This window comes from Micropterus dolomieu, linkage group LG15, assembly GCF_021292245.1.
Source record: "Micropterus dolomieu isolate WLL.071019.BEF.003 ecotype Adirondacks linkage group LG15, ASM2129224v1, whole genome shotgun sequence".
NCBI classification, from domain to species: domain Eukaryota; kingdom Metazoa; phylum Chordata; class Actinopteri; order Centrarchiformes; family Centrarchidae; genus Micropterus; species Micropterus dolomieu.
Window position 1 is genome coordinate 14,930,378 of NC_060164.1, and position 17,674 is coordinate 14,948,051.

General features: G+C 40.9%; 1 protein-coding gene across 2 annotated transcripts in view; it reads left to right on the plus strand.

The window, feature by feature from the left end:
• efemp1 (EGF containing fibulin extracellular matrix protein 1) overlaps positions 1 to 16,425 on the plus strand; it is an 18,104-nt gene extending 1,679 nt beyond the window's left edge. For both annotated transcript variants that reach the window (XM_046071234.1, XM_046071235.1), the window contains exons 5-11: positions 10,734 to 10,856; positions 10,993 to 11,112; positions 11,953 to 12,072; positions 12,217 to 12,336; positions 13,194 to 13,320; positions 13,408 to 13,600; positions 14,527 to 16,425. In XM_046071234.1, the coding sequence (XP_045927190.1) occupies positions 10,734 to 10,856; positions 10,993 to 11,112; positions 11,953 to 12,072; positions 12,217 to 12,336; positions 13,194 to 13,320; positions 13,408 to 13,600; positions 14,527 to 14,688 (965 nt within the window). In that variant the 3' untranslated portion in view covers positions 14,689 to 16,425. The remainder of the gene's footprint in view (positions 1 to 10,733; positions 10,857 to 10,992; positions 11,113 to 11,952; positions 12,073 to 12,216; positions 12,337 to 13,193; positions 13,321 to 13,407; positions 13,601 to 14,526) is intronic.
• The last annotated feature ends 1,249 nt before the right edge of the window (positions 16,426 to 17,674 follow it).

Consider the following 17,674-nt stretch of genomic DNA (forward strand, 5'->3'; position numbering starts at 1 on the left):
TTAGACCAACACATGGGGACGGGTCCTCTTATCTCAGCAACTGGTGTTGACAAACTCCTCAGGAGAGAAATTGGACTCTGTCAGCAGGAGTCACAAAATATGGTGTAGAAGTGCAAAAGGGATGGCTGCCACATTCTCTCCATGAAAAGTTATTTTTCTTTAATCTTCCAGAATAGATTTGACTTTTGGCCTTTGTGAGACAGATTACACCCTAAAAAATGTGGTTGATTGATTGGAATCCCACTGTACTTGACTGCTGTGTGCTGCACTATGTTGGCAGAGTTGAATGTCAATATTGAGGAATGTTTTTTATCTCCTGAATATCAGTAGAATGCTTTTGTAGCACCAGATGCAGTGCTGCTGCGTGGAAGAATGTCTGAATGTGTCTCCAGCAGAGCTTCGTAGGTATTTGATAATTACTTGCTAACGACTTTAGAGCCTAAATAAGCAGAGCTCCAAAGGTGAACTGTTTGACAGTCATCAACATCTAAACGATGCGTAGCTGCCAGATATGTTGCAAGCTTCTCATATTTTCTCACTGTGATGTCATGTTTTCTAAACTCTTTTGGTTGCTCGAAGCATTATGTTATTGGACAGAGTTCAGCTTCTGCCTAAAATATAAAAATATAGCCTTTATAGCTCACATATAGCCTTTACACCTACAGTAGATATTCTCTGGGCCTGACTAGCATGTGATTTTAGTAGCTGCGCAAGACTGTGTGGGTGTGATCCTGTGTTTGAGCAAGACTCTTTGATCTTTACAAATGGGGAGTGGTTTAAATATTCATCCTTTGTCTCTCAGACACACACACACACACACACACACACACACACACACACACACACACACACACACACATATTGGTGCCCTTTGTTGCTGCTTTGTGCCAGATGTTCATAGCTGCACCTTAGATAGAGCATCTCTCATATCACTCGTAGCCTCTCACAGCTTTTAGTTTGTCATGTGTCTTGGTCTGTGAGAGATCGAGAGGGGGTTGGCTGTATAAAGAAAGTAGAGCTAGCTGTATAAATGTAATAATATGTGTAAGACAACGTGCATTACTGTACAGTACATGTGTTCAGTGGTTAGGAACTCCTCTTGCCAATAGGCAGAACATATGGTGAGTGGCTGTGTGGTGAGGCTTGTGGTCACAGAGCTCCAGTGAAAGTAACAAATTTGATTTTACACCTGGGGCAAAGATATGTGTGAGGTGCTTTATGTGTTTCTCTGAATTGGAACCCAATTAGGTTTTATTAGAGTGTAAAACATGGCAGCATATCAGCTAAAGTAACCACATAAGCGAGCTGGCAGGGGTATAATACTTATTCATTTACTGGCATGTCGTTTCAGTGCATGGGCTAAACAAAGATAGGCTGTTGCTGTCAGTGTTATTGCTTTGAAATGACTGGAGTTTTAACTGGAAGGCGTCTCGTGCCGTTATGTGGGCGTATATTTCTGCTGGTGGAGTGAAATAATCTTTGTTTACATCAGTGTCTGGTTTCTCTGTCATTACCTTTATCTCGCTACAATGAGCCAATTGTTCTTGAACACAGAATTGTCTTTTCTTTTTTTTTTGTTCCACAGTGGCTGTTTTGCAGAGCTACGTATCTTGCTAGCGAAGGAATTCCCATTAACTTTCAATGGGGGGGAAACCTCAATGTATCAAATAGCGCTTACATCAGGTTCCTTCCCTGCTAACTCACCACTCTGTGGAGGAAACCTAGAATGCCGAGTCAGGTAGGGCAAAGGGGAAGATGAAAGGCTGACACTGACTAAATAACCACAGAAGTGCCGGAGCACTGACCGAGCCAGGTTGTACCAACGTCATGGGTTGTGCTGCCGTTGAGTTGTTTTGGTGACTTACTGCTGAGTGTGTGGCGAATAGTAGAGAGATCAGCTAAATATTCCGGAAAATAATGAAGCCAATGTTCCAAAGCACAACTGAAATTGTAAAAAAAACAAAAAAAACAAAAACTAAATAGCTTCTCTTAGTACTATTTATGCTGATTAAAAGTGAAACAAACCACAAATTATATAATACACTTCACCCTGATATTTTTCCTTTTAAAAAAAGCTTTAATGTTCTGTCCCATGTGGATAACTATTTGCAAATGGGCAATAAAGCCCCTTGGCGTTTGTTGCTGCTGCAGTGACACATAGGGGAATCTGGCACCCTGCTTCCACTTGGCCACACAGAGAAACTATGAACCCTTACTGTACTTGTGACAGCTTAATGAGGCCTTGCATTTCCATGACTTCCCCCACCCTCCAAACATACACACACATACTAACTGTGTTTACCGACAGGAGATGCCTACAAGTGGCTTGTTGTAGTCCTGTGTATGCATATTAACTCTAATTTCAGCAGAGGTGAGATCACTTTCTCCTAGAAATGAAGGTTGTCCATCAAAAGTAGTTGAATCAGTCGTTAAATCTGATGAAAAGTGGGAAGCAGTTATTTTATGATTCTCATTTACAGTTTGAGGGTACCTGTTTTTGAAAATACGAATTTAACTGCAGGCATTTAATGTTGGCCATGTCATGTTTTACACTTTATGGGTTCTGTTATTCTCTCTTCCCAGCTATTGACTTTACATACTTCAGCTGCTGCCTATTTATTTTTCATCTGTAAATTAGATACTCCTGTGCTGCAGTATGGGACATGAAAGGACATGCCACTCCTGTTTACCTGTCTGGTTTCCTGAGGTCATGCAGGCCACATTACCACCTACATGCCTGACTAATTTCAGCTACGTCTGGACGCTCTTCACCTGCAGTGGCTGGAAATCTTTCCTAAATATGTTCTATTAAGGCCGTTAAGCCCTGTGTGACAGAGAATTTGTGTACTTTTCCGAACAAGGCAGAGTGCATGCAATAACATTTTTCCACACATATGCAATGCACTTGGGAGGAATATCTCTGGAATGTCAGTGGTAGTTGTTTTTTCCATTTGCTCCCATCTTTTGTGATGGTAGGAATTACTCACCACCTTGACAGATAAGCATCGGATCGATCTGTGAGGAGCAGGAATGCAGAGAGCAGAACAAGCCGACAGAGCCTAGTGGCTGCAAAGCACGACATGACGCTGCTTCGTGATTTGACCTTTACAGCGTATGCTTTACAGCTCCACTTGTTGTTGTCTCATCCTGACATTTGCACTTGAAGAAACAAGCCCCAGCACCTTTGCTGATCCAGAGACAATGTAAAAAGATGTGAAAATGCACAGAGAGCGATTACAGTTTTTCAGAAAGTTCTTTCAGATGTTATCCTTTTAGTGTTAGTTTCTTCCAAACAGCCATCAAAGATAAGCGACGCAGATTTGGAATATGTAGTTGCACAGAGAAGGAAGACTTCAACACTCATAACAACATGCCATACAGGATGTACAGGATGTTAAGTTAAAACATTCTGCACCGATTTTGTTGCTCGGCAGGAGGAAGTGGGATCAAACACAAAGCCTTTGCTTGATGACAACTGACCCACTTTGTTTAGGGTTACTCAAAGAAAAAGACACATGAAGCACACCTTTGTGCTTGTTGAACCCAGCGATTAACAGCTAAGCTCTCGTCTTCCACCTGCTCTCAGACTGATGATTTGCACTGTGCTACATCAGTACGTCTTCACTATAAGACTGTCCTAGTGCCCTATGATTTTACTGTCCAGTTCAGTGCACCTGTTACACTGCAGGTTCAGTGTAACAACTAGTGTGCCATCTTTGAGCCTTTACATTGTAGATGCTTTAGCGATGAAAATGTTAGTCTATCAGCTCACCACTTTGGTCCAGATGGAAGAATCGCAACAACAGTTTGTTGGGTGAAATGTAGTGACGCTGGCAATCCTCTTACTTTTAATTTAAACTTTTTTTAAGACTTTGGTTTCTGACAGAATAACTGCAAAACTATGAATATTCCCATCAGCTTCAGCTATACTTAGTTTAGTGTTTATTACCAAAGCTAGCATGCTAAAACGCTAAACTAAAATGGTGAACTTGGTAAACATTATATCTGCTATACATCAGTGTCGTCATTGTGAGCACTTTAGCATGCAGAAGTTAGCATTTAGCTCAAAGCACCATCCATCCATCCATCCATCTTCAGCTCAAAGCTATTATTTGTACCTTACGGAAGATTTGCACAATTAACATCATTATGTATTGTATTATTGACAGGATTGAAGTTGTCTATAGATTGACAGATCAATCAGCTAGTTGTCTTCTGATTACTTATCAAAGCTATATCAGTATCTGTACATATCTCGATCGGTTGGTCACAAGAAATGTCAGTACAGAAAAGCCAAGGTTGTGTTTGCGTTACATTTGAAACAGGGCTCCAGTTACATACTTTGTCCAGCAGAGAGCACTGACAAGTTTATTTTTTAACTCTCAAAATATTCTGCTCAGTATCTTGGTAGCAATTCTTTAATAATCAAGAATTGTGTTTCTTTATCAAACAATTCTGTTTTGTGTTTATGGTATAAAAAAAAGGAATATCGCCAAATAAATCATTTCCATTAACATATTTTTAAACTTGTTATTGATATCAGTATCTGCCTCAAACATTCAGTGTTGGTCATGTTTTAAAGTCAATACTAGTGAATCAACATTGCTGAGATTTCTGGCTTTCAAACTCACTTTCCATTTGTAAACTGTGCCAGAGAAGACCAGAGTATCTCTCAAACTCTGTGAATATAATCCAAACATCCTGTAGGCAGCCCCTCTTTTGGCCTGTGTAGTGTTGCTGTATTGACGCTGTTATTGCTTGTGGTTTGCCGTTGGCTCCTGTCTGCCATCACATCAACGATGGCAGAGAGGAACGAGTGGGAAGTAGCTTTGCTGTGCCTCCTTGGTGTAAGTGCTTAATGTTGTTGTTATTATTCTCCCTGAGGTCGGTGCCTGTCCAACGGCCAGCTGCTTCCTCCTCTGATGTGCTTACATGTGTTGCTCTTTCCGTTTACCTCATAATGGAAAGGGACACAGGGCTGCTATAAATCACTATTGCGCTCAGCTGGGTGACACTCACATGCGATCGCAGGGTCAGTGTTTCTCACACAGTTTCTTCTTTTCTTGATTTGTACTATCATGCTATCATTTTAACCAGATTTGCAGTGTTTAATTCCTTCCATGCCGCAAAATTGCTTCAAAGACCCTAAGTGGCTACAGCCTAACTACAAACATGTCAGGTGGGTAGAGTGGTCGATCTTCTTCACATTGAGTAGCAGGAGAGATGCTCAGTTCTTCTTTTTTCTAGACATTTTCAGAGTAACAGGACGGATTATTATCAGTCCGGAATGTAGCTGGCACACTGGATGGATTTTCAAGAATGTCAAGACTCTGCCCGACCTTTATAAGAGTGTGGAACAAACTCACAAATCAGTTAGTAAGTGTCAGCATGACTAAAACTCCTGTTCCTCCTGAACAATGAGAGCGATGAGAGGGGGAATCTTGGGAGTGGTGCGAATAGCAAGAGCATGGAAATATGTCATGCCCTTATACGGATGGAAATACACAGAATATAAGGTTAGAGTCTTGAATCCTTTGATTTCTTATCTGTTTTGTGTTTGGACTTTCTTTGAAAGGGAAACACTACCACTCCCATTTGTCCTGAGGTCGTGTTCAGTGGTGAGCTGCATTTCTCACTGCTTTGCAGAGAATTATACACAAATGAAAACAACAGTGCAGTGCAGCGTTTGCCACGAGAGGTGATATTAAGGTGTTTGAGTTAAGCAAAACCAAACGCTCTGGGCTGGTGTTTGACATGCTAATAAATTTGACGTTGTGAAATTTTATGGACTATTAACATCGCACATCTTGCCCCCTGTTTTCCCAAAGATTGAATTATCCAATAATCTGAGGGAAACTCAGATGCTGTCCAACAGCAGGATGACTCCAACTGTTCTTTGGAACAGCTCCTGCTTTCCATTGCAGTGGTTTGATGAAAACAAGACTAAATGCTCTCCAGTGATAATTACAACAAGCCCTATCATGTCATAAATCTGGAGCAAATAAGACATTGTTCTGAATTCAGGCCAAACAATCTTTAGTCCCCGTTTTGGCCGCATATGCTTTTTTTCACCCGTGTGCATCTAACATATGTGCACACACAAACACACCAAACATGCAACTCTTGTATGTAGTGTATCACCCCATTCTGTAAAACATTGAAAGCTCTGCAAAAAAAAGGCCATTTAATGTTCGAGCACTTCAAACAGGACCTCTGATGCACACAACACACACACACACACACACTCTTAAATTCTTTGAGCTGCTGCCAACCCCGTTACTCCCACAAGGCATTTAGAATTAATCTCCCTGAAAAGCAAGGAGTTTTTAACTCTGACATCACATATGCACACACAGCCGTAAATCTAACTTCAAATCTTAAAAAAGCCCTTTTTTGTTTAAAAAAAAGCCTCCACCCTTTCTCCTCATTCTTTCCTTCCACTCTTCTACTTGACAGCCTTATCTTTCCCTGTGATGTTACAGCAACAACGCGTTCTTAGAGGAAACTTGCAAGCTGTGTTAAATAAATTTTGAATTAAAAAAAAGACTGACCTCAGAGAACAGTCACTTCTCCCCACACGCAACACATCATCACATTTGATGGCTTGTTGCAGTAAAATCTGTTTTCCTGTGTAAACTATATGGACTGTGCTGCATGTGGTAAGCTGTAAGAGGTTTTATGAGACCTAAGAGCCAGCCGGTGTGGGATGCCCTCCCACCCCACTCACACATACACACACTTGTACACACGCATACACAAACATTTGTATTGGCAACTTCTTAAAGGTTTAGTGACAAAGTAGCAGTTACCACAAGATATTCCTGTGAATGAACCTTTGGATTACATTCACACATATGCTTTTATTTAGACCTCTCCAAGCTTTATTCAAGGGAGTGAGGATGAAAGATTTTTCCGCACACAGAACTTCTTAGGAAGCATCACTGTATTGTTCACATTTATACAATTTACAAATTGCAGTTACTTCTTTCTCTAAGTGTTTGTGGTTTCTACGCCTTATGTAGAAGAGTGTTGATCCAGCCGTAGATGTCTGCCCTGCACCAGTGACACCTTGTTTGATGGTTCATGTAGTCTCCTATGTAGCCAAAACCACACGGCCCAATAGTGGCATAAAGGTTTTCGAACTCAAATTCACATACAAAATCATTCCAAGTGCACCTGATGTTATTCTGTTTGGCTTGAAGGTCCCAAAACTAGAGCAAATGCTATCAGCTGATTCATAATGTCTTGGATCCATGTGGACCAGCTGTGGCTCAGATTTTACCCTAAATTCAATCTGAACAAAGTCAAGTGAGCTGCCACTAATTCTTTCCAAGAACATAATTGCTTACACCAATGACTACTGTTCAGTCACCGCAGTACAGATATAAAAACAAACCAAAAACTGAACAAAACCTTACCTTTTAAGGAACCTTTATGACTAGCTAATTCTTCCTTAGCCACACATGACTTGAGAAATGGAAATGGTCCAGTGGTCGCTTGGTCAGAAATGTGTCAGCATTTGAGCAAATATTTGATTGATTGCAATGAAATCTCTTGACCTAAGAGGCTGAATCTTATAATGTTACAACTGTTACAACTTTGTTGATACCCAGACTTTAAATCGCGACCGCTATATCATTATGCTAGCATTGTCATTGTTAGCATGCTGATGTTAGCCTTTAGTTAGTCGCTGTGCCTAGCCTAGATCTGCTAGCATGGCTGTACAATCTTAAGTCTTGTTAATTTATAAGCAGGGTCAGGGTGACATGTCTGAATTTAGGTTTCTGTCAGTAAAACCACAACATTTCACTGACATCTCACTTTTGTTGTGTGCTTCTTGGCGCTGTTGCAGCATCAACATTATTATTTTATCAGAAATCATGAGTCTCAGACTTGTGTTGTCTGAATCCACTGCCAAAAGGCAGGGCATTTCCAGTCTCAATGAATCACTAAATACCTTCAGTAAGTAGGTGTGGTTGTGATTCACAGATACTTGATGACTTGATCCCAGCTTCTCACTGTTGCGGCATCTTGTCTAACTATTTTTGACATTCATTCACATTTTTCATTTGTATATACAGGATTCCTCTTCCTGTTATTCTTTAAAGGGTTAGCTAGTAGTTTACCAGCTTGTGGAGCTACCTGTCAAGGTTAGCTAATACAGTACTGTGTGTATTTTCTGCCGTCTACCTGCAACTTTCTACATGTTCAAACTGCAGCATAGATAGGTGTTGAAGTTGTGAAGTCGTCTCATTGTGTTTAGTTTGAAAATGTCAGTGACCCACCAGCCAGGTAATATTAACCCGAAAAATTTAACTGAACTGCATTATTAATTGATGCTAAACTTAAAATTGTGTTTCATAGATTGAAATGGAATCTAATGGTTTGAAATTGCTTTCAACTTGTTTGTATTATTCTAATTTTGGTGGAGTTCCATATTCAGTTTCCAAATTCAGTTTTTAAATTCAAATCCAACTTAGAGACACTCATCCGGGAGACTAGAATAGAAAATCCAACTCCAAAGGACTACTTCTTTAGGCCACAATGCTTTCTGTGCATTGAGGGGAGGGTAGCTGTACAGTCTCTCCCACCAAGTGAGGCTTTATTTCAGCATGTGCAATTGAAAAAACAAGAAATGCTACATACATTGATACAAAGTGCTAATACCTGATTGAGTGATTTGTGAGGTGCAGCAAGTCTTTTGTCAGCCATGATAAAATGGGAGAGACTGCGTAGCTATTGTCATGACCTACATACCCAGGAAGCCTTGTGACCTGAAGAAGTCCTTTAAAAGGAGTTGGATTGAATCGGAGCTCTTCCCCGGATGAGTGTGTCTGTGTTGAAACTGAATTTTGAGAAGCTTAACTTGGAACTACACCCCGAAATTTAAATAATACTTACAGGTTGAAAGCAATACGAGCTAAATTCAATGGCTATGAAATATTAAATTTTGCATAAATTATTCAATTTGAACATTTCAAATTGAAAACAATTAAATTCAGATTTAATTTGTGATGGCACTAAAATACTAAATCTGGATGTTGCAGGTCTACCACCAGCAGACAGAGACCCTCTGATGCACCAGGGCTTTTTTTAACAGCCATGTCATGAAGGCTTTGGGCTGTTGCAAGTGGGTCAGTATCCCATAGTGTGATATTGCTGGAATCCAAGCATTTGGTTTCTCACTGAGTCTTGAGAGTGTTGGTTGCGGATGTACTTTCCCAGATGCCTTTCAAACCACATCAGAGTGTAGATTTTCCAGAACAACACTGCTTTTATCTTTGTCCTTCACTAAGCAGGTCAGTAGGCAACAAGCCCTGTCTTTGCATTCCTCCCTGGATGCAATTCGTACCTGCTGTCTCTCAGGTGCACCTCATGATAAGCCCTGCTTTTGTCCCTAATGTAGTGAGGCCATCTTATCACTGTGCCCCGACAGACTTGATCACATTTTAGCCTTCTTCCCTTTCCTTCCTTTGAGGAATACAGACAACTTACCTTCTGTCCACCTTTTGATTCATGGGCCCCATCCCATTAAATCAAGCCAATTTCTCAGCGGCATTAGTCCCACTGCACGGCGGTGCTGTGGGATTGGCATATAGGGCAATTGAGGCTCTAAGGGTGGCAATTCCAGCATCACATGGAATATTTCCAGGGGAACATCAGTTCAAGATTTCTGCGCAGCAGCAAGTTGGGCTTTCCTGCAGTAATGTTAATTGAATTATCATTGTAACATGTTTGATCATAATGTGTTCTCTATGAGTATGTAACTCTTTGTCTCAGGTGCATTGATTGCATATAAACCCTGCAGGAGGGATAATACATGATGTGTGTCAAGTTCAGCACAGTCAGCAAGCGACTTTAGGTTTTCCAATCACCTTCCAGACAGGTTCTTCTGACTAGTGTCAAATCACAATGCAGTTATAGAACCCTCCGGTGTGTGTGCATGTGGTATTGAGGATAACCGTCCGTCATGCTGTTAAACTGATGCCCACTGGCAGCCTGTATGTGATGGATTGTGTCAGACCACCCAAGAGGACTGCTGGTGGGCCCACAGGGATGAGAGTACACAGCATGGGCGTATTTGTAGTGTGTGTGGGAGAAAGATAGAACTTTAGAAACAGGGGTTATAGTGAGAAAAGCATAAATTGAGAGCATGTTTGTTGGATCAACATAAAAAGGACAATCTTTCCCATTGCTGTGCCATGTGTTTTAGCCAAAGCTTCTTATTCTAACCTCAAACTTCTAATTCATGTTATATAACTTATTAATGATGGGGTGAGAGATAGAAAGTGAATGTGTCTGCATCTGTGTGATTTTAGGTTGATAGATGTCTATTGAGGAGAGTGAGGCATTATGGTAGAAAGCACGTGATTTATCAGTTGAGCTCTTTCTCCCTATCTTGCATACACACACACTCACACACACTTCCCCCTTCCAAAAGCTGTCCCTGTTAGTAGAAGATACGATCTGTGTTTTCCCCCTCACCCGGAGCTGATGAATAAAAGCCTTCTTTATTTAATCGACTGCTGTCTGTGTGAACATGTGTGTTTTTACCCATGTGTGTGATGTGATGGTGTCAGTGATCACATATTTTAAGTTCAAACATCACAGATCACAAAGAACATGTAGTCCAGACATGTTGCTTTGCCTTGTCTGCCAAATGTTCCTGTGTACAGAAGGAATTAACACCATGAAGCTTCCTTTGAGTGTGTGTTTTTGTGTGTTTATTGCAGACATAGATGAATGTGCGACAGGCAGACACAGTTGTGGCCCTGAAGAGACATGCTACAACACCAGAGGCTCCTACACCTGCCAGTGTCCCCCGGGCTTTCAGCGGAACGGAGACCACTGTGTGGGTGAGTCGTTGTCATTCACAGATGCAAAACACACTTTCTTCTCTCGCTTTATCACATTATTAATAATGGTGTCAAGCTTTTGAAAAGGTTAGCATTTCGTCTTTTAACATCTTTTATCACTTGTGTTTTCCCTCAGACAGAGACGAGTGTGCCGTGACCAACTACTGCATGCACAGATGTGTGAACACACAGGGCTCATACTACTGTGAGTGCAACGCAGGTCACAAGTTGGCCAGCAACAATCACAGCTGTGTTGGTAAGTCACTGAAAAGCCATGTGTACTCGTGTCAGTGTGTGTTTGTGTGTACAGCATCGAATTCTAAAAACAGTTTGCTTCAATGCTTTGTCATTCATAGGCAGCTTGTGTTGGTGTGGACATCTACCTTATCTGCTCAATTGAAAGGCTGGCTTTTGATTTAGATTTGGGAACATGTTGTTACTTGCATAATGGAAATAACAAGACTTTATAATAATAATCATGATTACCTATATTTATATTGCACTGTGTAAAGACTGTTTACAGAGGACTTTACTGTACATGCAATAAAAAACACACACACACACACACACCAGGGCAAAAGAGAATAACAAATGCAATTAATAAAAATTCATGAAGAAGGTTATTGAAAATGTTGTGCTGACATGTTGTGCTATGACTGGCTCCCAGCTGTGATGAAACCGGTGTATTTGTGTGCATACTGTATTTGTGTGTGTCTTTCTGCCTTTGTAGTGGGGAAGCCAAACTACAACTTACGGGTCAATAGTTGAGCCAGTTACATAGTATTTATAGTTCCTGTTCTGTCTTAAAGTATAATTTGCAGCTTTATTACAACTGGGGTCTTACTTACATAGTTTTGGCCATTATTCATATCCAACATTGTACTCACCATACTAATTGCCGAGATCTCTGTAACGCTGTGACAATGACGTCGGGATAAGAAACAAGTGACCAGATGATCAAACAGGTTATAAACAAAACCAGCAGTTGAGCCTGATTATCTACAAATTATTAACAGCTTTATTTGTAGGTAAAACTGAAAGGGCTCATGAAATGTCCTTATTATATCTATGTGTAAAAAGTTTGCTTTTGTTCCAGATGTGAATGAATGTGACGTGCAGAGTCCCTGTGAGCACCACTGCTACAACCTGCTTGGCTCCTTCCTCTGCCAGTGTGACCAGGGCTATGAGCTAGCACAAAACGCGGTCAACTGCCAAGGTGGACACTCACACGGGAATGCGCATATATATCCATACACAGATATATAAAGTGGCTGATAAATGCATGTTTGTCAGTGTGCACTGCCTTATACTCATTATTTATGTCTGTATTTGTGTGTGTGTATGCATATTTTCTGTACAGACATTGATGAATGCAGCTTCTCCAGCTACATGTGTCAGTACCAATGTATTAACAGCCTAGGAAGTTACTCCTGTGAGTGTCCAGAGGGATATCAACTCCAGGGAAACAGGTTGTGTCAAGGTACCTCAGTCTTCATTTTCCTTTCCCTTTTCCTTCCATTAATCTTTTTTAAATCGCTTTTTAGTTTATTTATTTATCTGTCTCACAACTTTGTTGTGTGTGAAAACACAGTGAGTGAAACAAGTGAGTCCTCTTCTCTCTACCTCGCATCCTCCTCTTCCTCAACTCTTTGAAGATAAGTGTTATAACTGCTATCACCCACCTCTAATGTGAATGGGAATGAAAGCCACTCTCAACCACTACTGTCATGGAAAGAATGCAGAGGTTAGGCAACACAAACACAGCAACTTTATGTTGCCCTGCTTAGCCACCTCTGTGAATTTATATGCATGATGTTGGTTTCTTGAAGTAGATTTATTTGAAGCTCCGGCGTTCGCTCAAAGGGTGAGCTGTTATTTTTTCCTTTCCCCCTCGGTCAGGTGCAGGCTTTATAGGGGGAGCCATGAATCCAGTTGGTTGTGTCAGAGGGACCTTTTGGTGATGAATCCAGGTTGCTGTGCCAGAAATAGCCCTGTGGTTCAGGGCTTGTTTGATGGGGTTATTTTCATGGTGCTGCAGGCAAAGAGCTGCAGTTAGGCCTGTGTGGGGTTGCATCGGGGCTTCCCTCCACCACAGATCTGCAGACTTCCCTCTTGTGTTTCCTTGCATCTCCACTTCTGCTGGAAATGCAGCTACAAGCCCAAACCATCATTCTTAAACTGTACACGTCCTGAACTTTGACTGTGTTTTTACAGCTCTGTTTCATGAAGCTTCTAGAGTTTGTGTGTGTTTTGGAAATAGGCAATATTAGTAATGTCATCCAGCTATTTTTGAGTTTTCAGTACTTTTTTTCTCTCTGTGGCTCGGCCAATCACCAGACATAAATGAGTGTGAGACGGGGACTCATAACTGCCAAGACGATGAAATGTGCTGGAACTATTACGGAGGCTTCCGCTGCTATCCCAGAGACCCCTGCGAGGCACCGTATGCCAAAACCTCTGAAAAGTCAGTAAAAATCATCCAGTACTTTTTTTCAGTATCATCAGTGTGGCTGGTTTCACGGAGATTGTTATAACCGTTATGTGTTTGCAGTCGTTGTATCTGCCGGTCGCAGGCTGAGTGCCAGGGTCTCCCACCATCAATTGTCTACAAATACATGAGCATCCAAGCGGACCGGACTGTGCCAGCGGACGTCTTCCAGATTCAGGCCACCAACATCTACGCCAATACACACAACACCTTCAGGATCAAAGCTGGGAATGAGGGAGGAGAATTTTTCCTGCGGGTAAGTTGAAGGGAATTAGGCTATTGTTTGTGTTGCATTAAAAGATGGAGGATGGTATAACAGGTGATGATGGGCTAAGATGAATGCTAAACTGTCACAGTGTCATGATGCTGTCAGAATCTACAGTTTTGAGCTAAATCCATACTCACATACTTACACATTACCATCGCACTGACTCTACCTCATACAGTTACCCAACCTGATATTTTAAAACACAGCACATCTGTAACGCAAAAGTTACAGTGTCCCCCCCTATTTTCAAAGATGTTATTTGACACTAAGCAAACAAGACTTAAGAGTCTACAGCCATGCTAGCAGCTCTGTTAGGCTACACATGCACACTTCACACAGACAACGTCAGCAAGCTAACATGCTCACAATGGCAATGCTAACGTGCTGATGTTTAGCAGGTATAATACTTACATGTTCACCATCTTAGTTTAGTGTGTGAGCATGCTAAAATTCGTTAAATAGCAGGAAACACAAAGTACAGCTGAAGCTGATGGGAATGCCATTTGTGTGGCAAAAACAAAAGTATTCTACAAAAAAATAAGTCATTTGTTGGTGGCTCTAGATGAAAAATTACGGGTCACTAAAGTTATTACAGCAATCTATTAAATAGCTGTCGAGACATTTCACTAAAAGCCAAAAAAGTCAACCTGCTGGTGGTACTATATGAAAAGCCAGAGGATGCAAGGTTGTTAGGATTGATCCTCTGGAGATGGCAATCCATTTGATTGTTGTAGACATATTTTAGTCTGGACCAATGTGGTGGACTGGCTTCCCAAAAGATATAACTGCTCCACTAACATGACTAAAAACAAAATCTAATCCAATGAGCTTTACTATACAAATGTTAAGTTGTATCAAAAAAGATAAATCCATATTCAAATGCTTACATACTGACTGATCACATTTTCTTGCAGCGTTCCAGCAATGTGAGTGCCATGTTGGTGCTAACCAAGCCTCTGTCAGGCCCCAGGGAGTACGTCGTGGACCTGGAGATGGTCACTCACCATCTGACCATGAACTACCGCTCAAGCTCACTGCTGCGGCTCACCATCATAGTCGGGCCCTACGCCTTCTGAGCACCACAATTCTCTGCAGTCTGGTTCAGCAAACATAGCAGTGTAACACAGCAGATGCCTGTATCAGCATACCATACTGTACATTTTCATACAATACATGCATATAACATATAACATATGATGTCCCAGACTCATACAGCAGCACAGCAGTAGGCTTGATCATGACAGACCAGCCCATGCTGTAATGTGACCACTGGGCCTCTTTTTCTCTCAAGGTGCCGAGAAGCATTGTGATGAAGGGTTTTAGTGTCCTGAGGAATCAAGCACTGTTTCAACAACAGCACTTAACAATAAAACCATTTTCATCGTTGAAGTTTTTGATTTAAAGTGCCTGAAGTGGACAGGAGAAAGATGCTGGTTGCAGTATTTTTCCTTGTAGTGGCTGTTAGCTCCTTCCATTCTCAAAACAATTGGGAACAGAGCAGTGGCACGCAGGAAAAGACGCCTAGTGGACACACTTCCTAACTGTGATGAATTTTTGATGCAGCTGTACCTACATTTATCACTTTGTTCAGACCAGAACTGCTTACAATAACCTGTGTGTGCATCAGTGAAGCACTCACTTGTTCTATATAAATGTACATGATAAATATCCAATATGAGCAGCTTTTGATACAAAAAGAATACACAGACTCAGATTACAGCTTCTGTTGATAAATGTTGTAGGGGTTAGTACTGCTGCGCCACATTGTTTGTGCAAGTTTCTGTATAGTTTTACTCATGAGTAATAATTTCCAGAGAAGTCCAGAACAGTTCAGAAGTGTAAAGGGAGGGAATTTGCCTATGAGTGAGAGGATACTAAACTCTGCATGACAATAGGCTTGATGCTCTTAAGACTTTACTCACAGGAGTTAAATCATGTACATACCGAGGTAATAAGTCTTTGTGTGGATGATTGTGTGTATATGTGTGCGTGTATTTGCGTGTGTGAGCGCCTCACTGCTTTGTTTATGCATGCAAGCAAGTGAAAGTGTGAAACAGAGGGAGAGAAAGGGAAAGAGTGAGAAAGAGCTTGTACTCTAGCCATTTATGCGTTTCTGTGATGCCATCTTCCTCAGCCCTCGGTTGCAGAGGCAATAACAGAGATTTTTGAACTCGAGAATACGCACAGGAAATGACGGCTTTCATAACACACCTTGGCCATTTGACCGCTCACTGGTGCCACAGTGATTTCTCCAGAGGAACAGCTGGGCTTTGTAATGTCGGGCCCAGTGAAGAAATCACACTGGCACCAGACTGGCTTGCGTGATAAACATAATTACAGCGCTTTTCCCTGTTGCTGGTTCATGTGTGACACAGGGGATTATTAAACGGTTAATACAATGCCACCACACTTTTTGGCATAATGAGAAATCTTTCACTACCTGCTTTTCCTTTCATGACTCGTGTCTGCTCTGGCTTATTGCTGAAACACTGTAGACACACAGTACTGAAAACCACATTGAAAACCAGCATGTTGTCACCACTCGTAAGTGTAGAAAGTTATCCATCTTTGCCTACAAGTCTTTTATGTGGTTTCAGCAGTGATCATGCCATAGTGCCTTAGAGTGTATAAACACCAAAAATGTAACACTAATCTTTTCATTCATACTGTCAAGACTGTTAACTTCCTTTATTGAAAGGCCTTAATGTTTTTCGCTTCTATTTAAAATATATTTTGTCATATGTATCTTATATTGATTGTACTCTGAAGAGCAAAAGTTATATTGTTGAATAAAATATGATGGATAAATGGGGCTTGGTCGTTCTGTTTTTTTATATCCAACAGAGCAGAGAAACAACAACAAATGTGTGAAATCTGACCTAAACAATTGCCGCGCTGCACTATGTCTGTACCAAAGTGAACAAGCCATGACAGTATAATGGAAAATGCAGTGGCTGCATGAAATGCTCCGCTGCTCTTTCCATAAATTGGGTAAAAAGTGATGATGATGATTTCATGTAAACATTAGAATGATAAATGCCATGAATATGGTGCCCTAGCCATCATATCTATCTTATTTAAAGAGATCCAGAGGGGATATAGTAAGATAGTATGTTGAGTCAATATGTGCTGAGGGACAAATGTGAAACCTGCACGCACACACACACACACACACACACACACACACACACACACACACACAGCATATTTAAATCTGAAATTGGTTGGGAGTGGTTTTATGGTAAGTTGTTACTCAATCATTCTGCTGACTAGAGCTTTAGTCAGAGCAGTGCTGGGATGTGTAAAATGATACATGATGTGTCATTGCTCCCCTAACCCCATCTTCGGCTCCCTGCTCAATGGATCACTGTGTTTTTGCGTGCATGATTTAACCCCAAAGAGAAAACATTGCTCACCCACTTTTTCTGTGACTCACCCATGCACTAAATTTCATAAGAGGAGCAACATTTTCAGGTTCTTGTTTTTGATTAATATTCCACTCATGGTGAAGATAATTAACTTAATCTCCCTTCATGTAGCCAGCAATTTCATTCATCACTGTTAAATAGATCAAAGCCCTAGTCATTGGCTGAAGAACACAGAAATTTAAAAAAGGAAAGTTCAGTAAGTTGAATGTTTGATACACTCTGTTATTTCTTCACCACAATATCCCAGTGATGCAATCACTGCACTCTATTTTTTTTTTTTTTTTTTTACCATTTTTTATACTTTGCACATCTTTGGGATCAGATCTTACAGAGCTCAAATAAAACAGTCATGTATTTACATATAGATTATGTAAATCAAGAAGAATCAAGGAATGTCAATTGATATGAGTCCCTGGAGTTGATATCCCTCTGGACACTCACAGTTGAAATGGTGAAGGTTAGCTGACCCTTAAATTCTGTACATCCTTAAGGTATACAGATGTGTTTTCAACTACACATAATCTGGAAGCCAGGTTCTTTATTCCAGTTACAAATAAATGCAGTATGTAGATATTACAGACAGGGCCAGATTATCCAATTAGGAAGCCCAGGTATAAAAGTGAGGTGTGGGCCC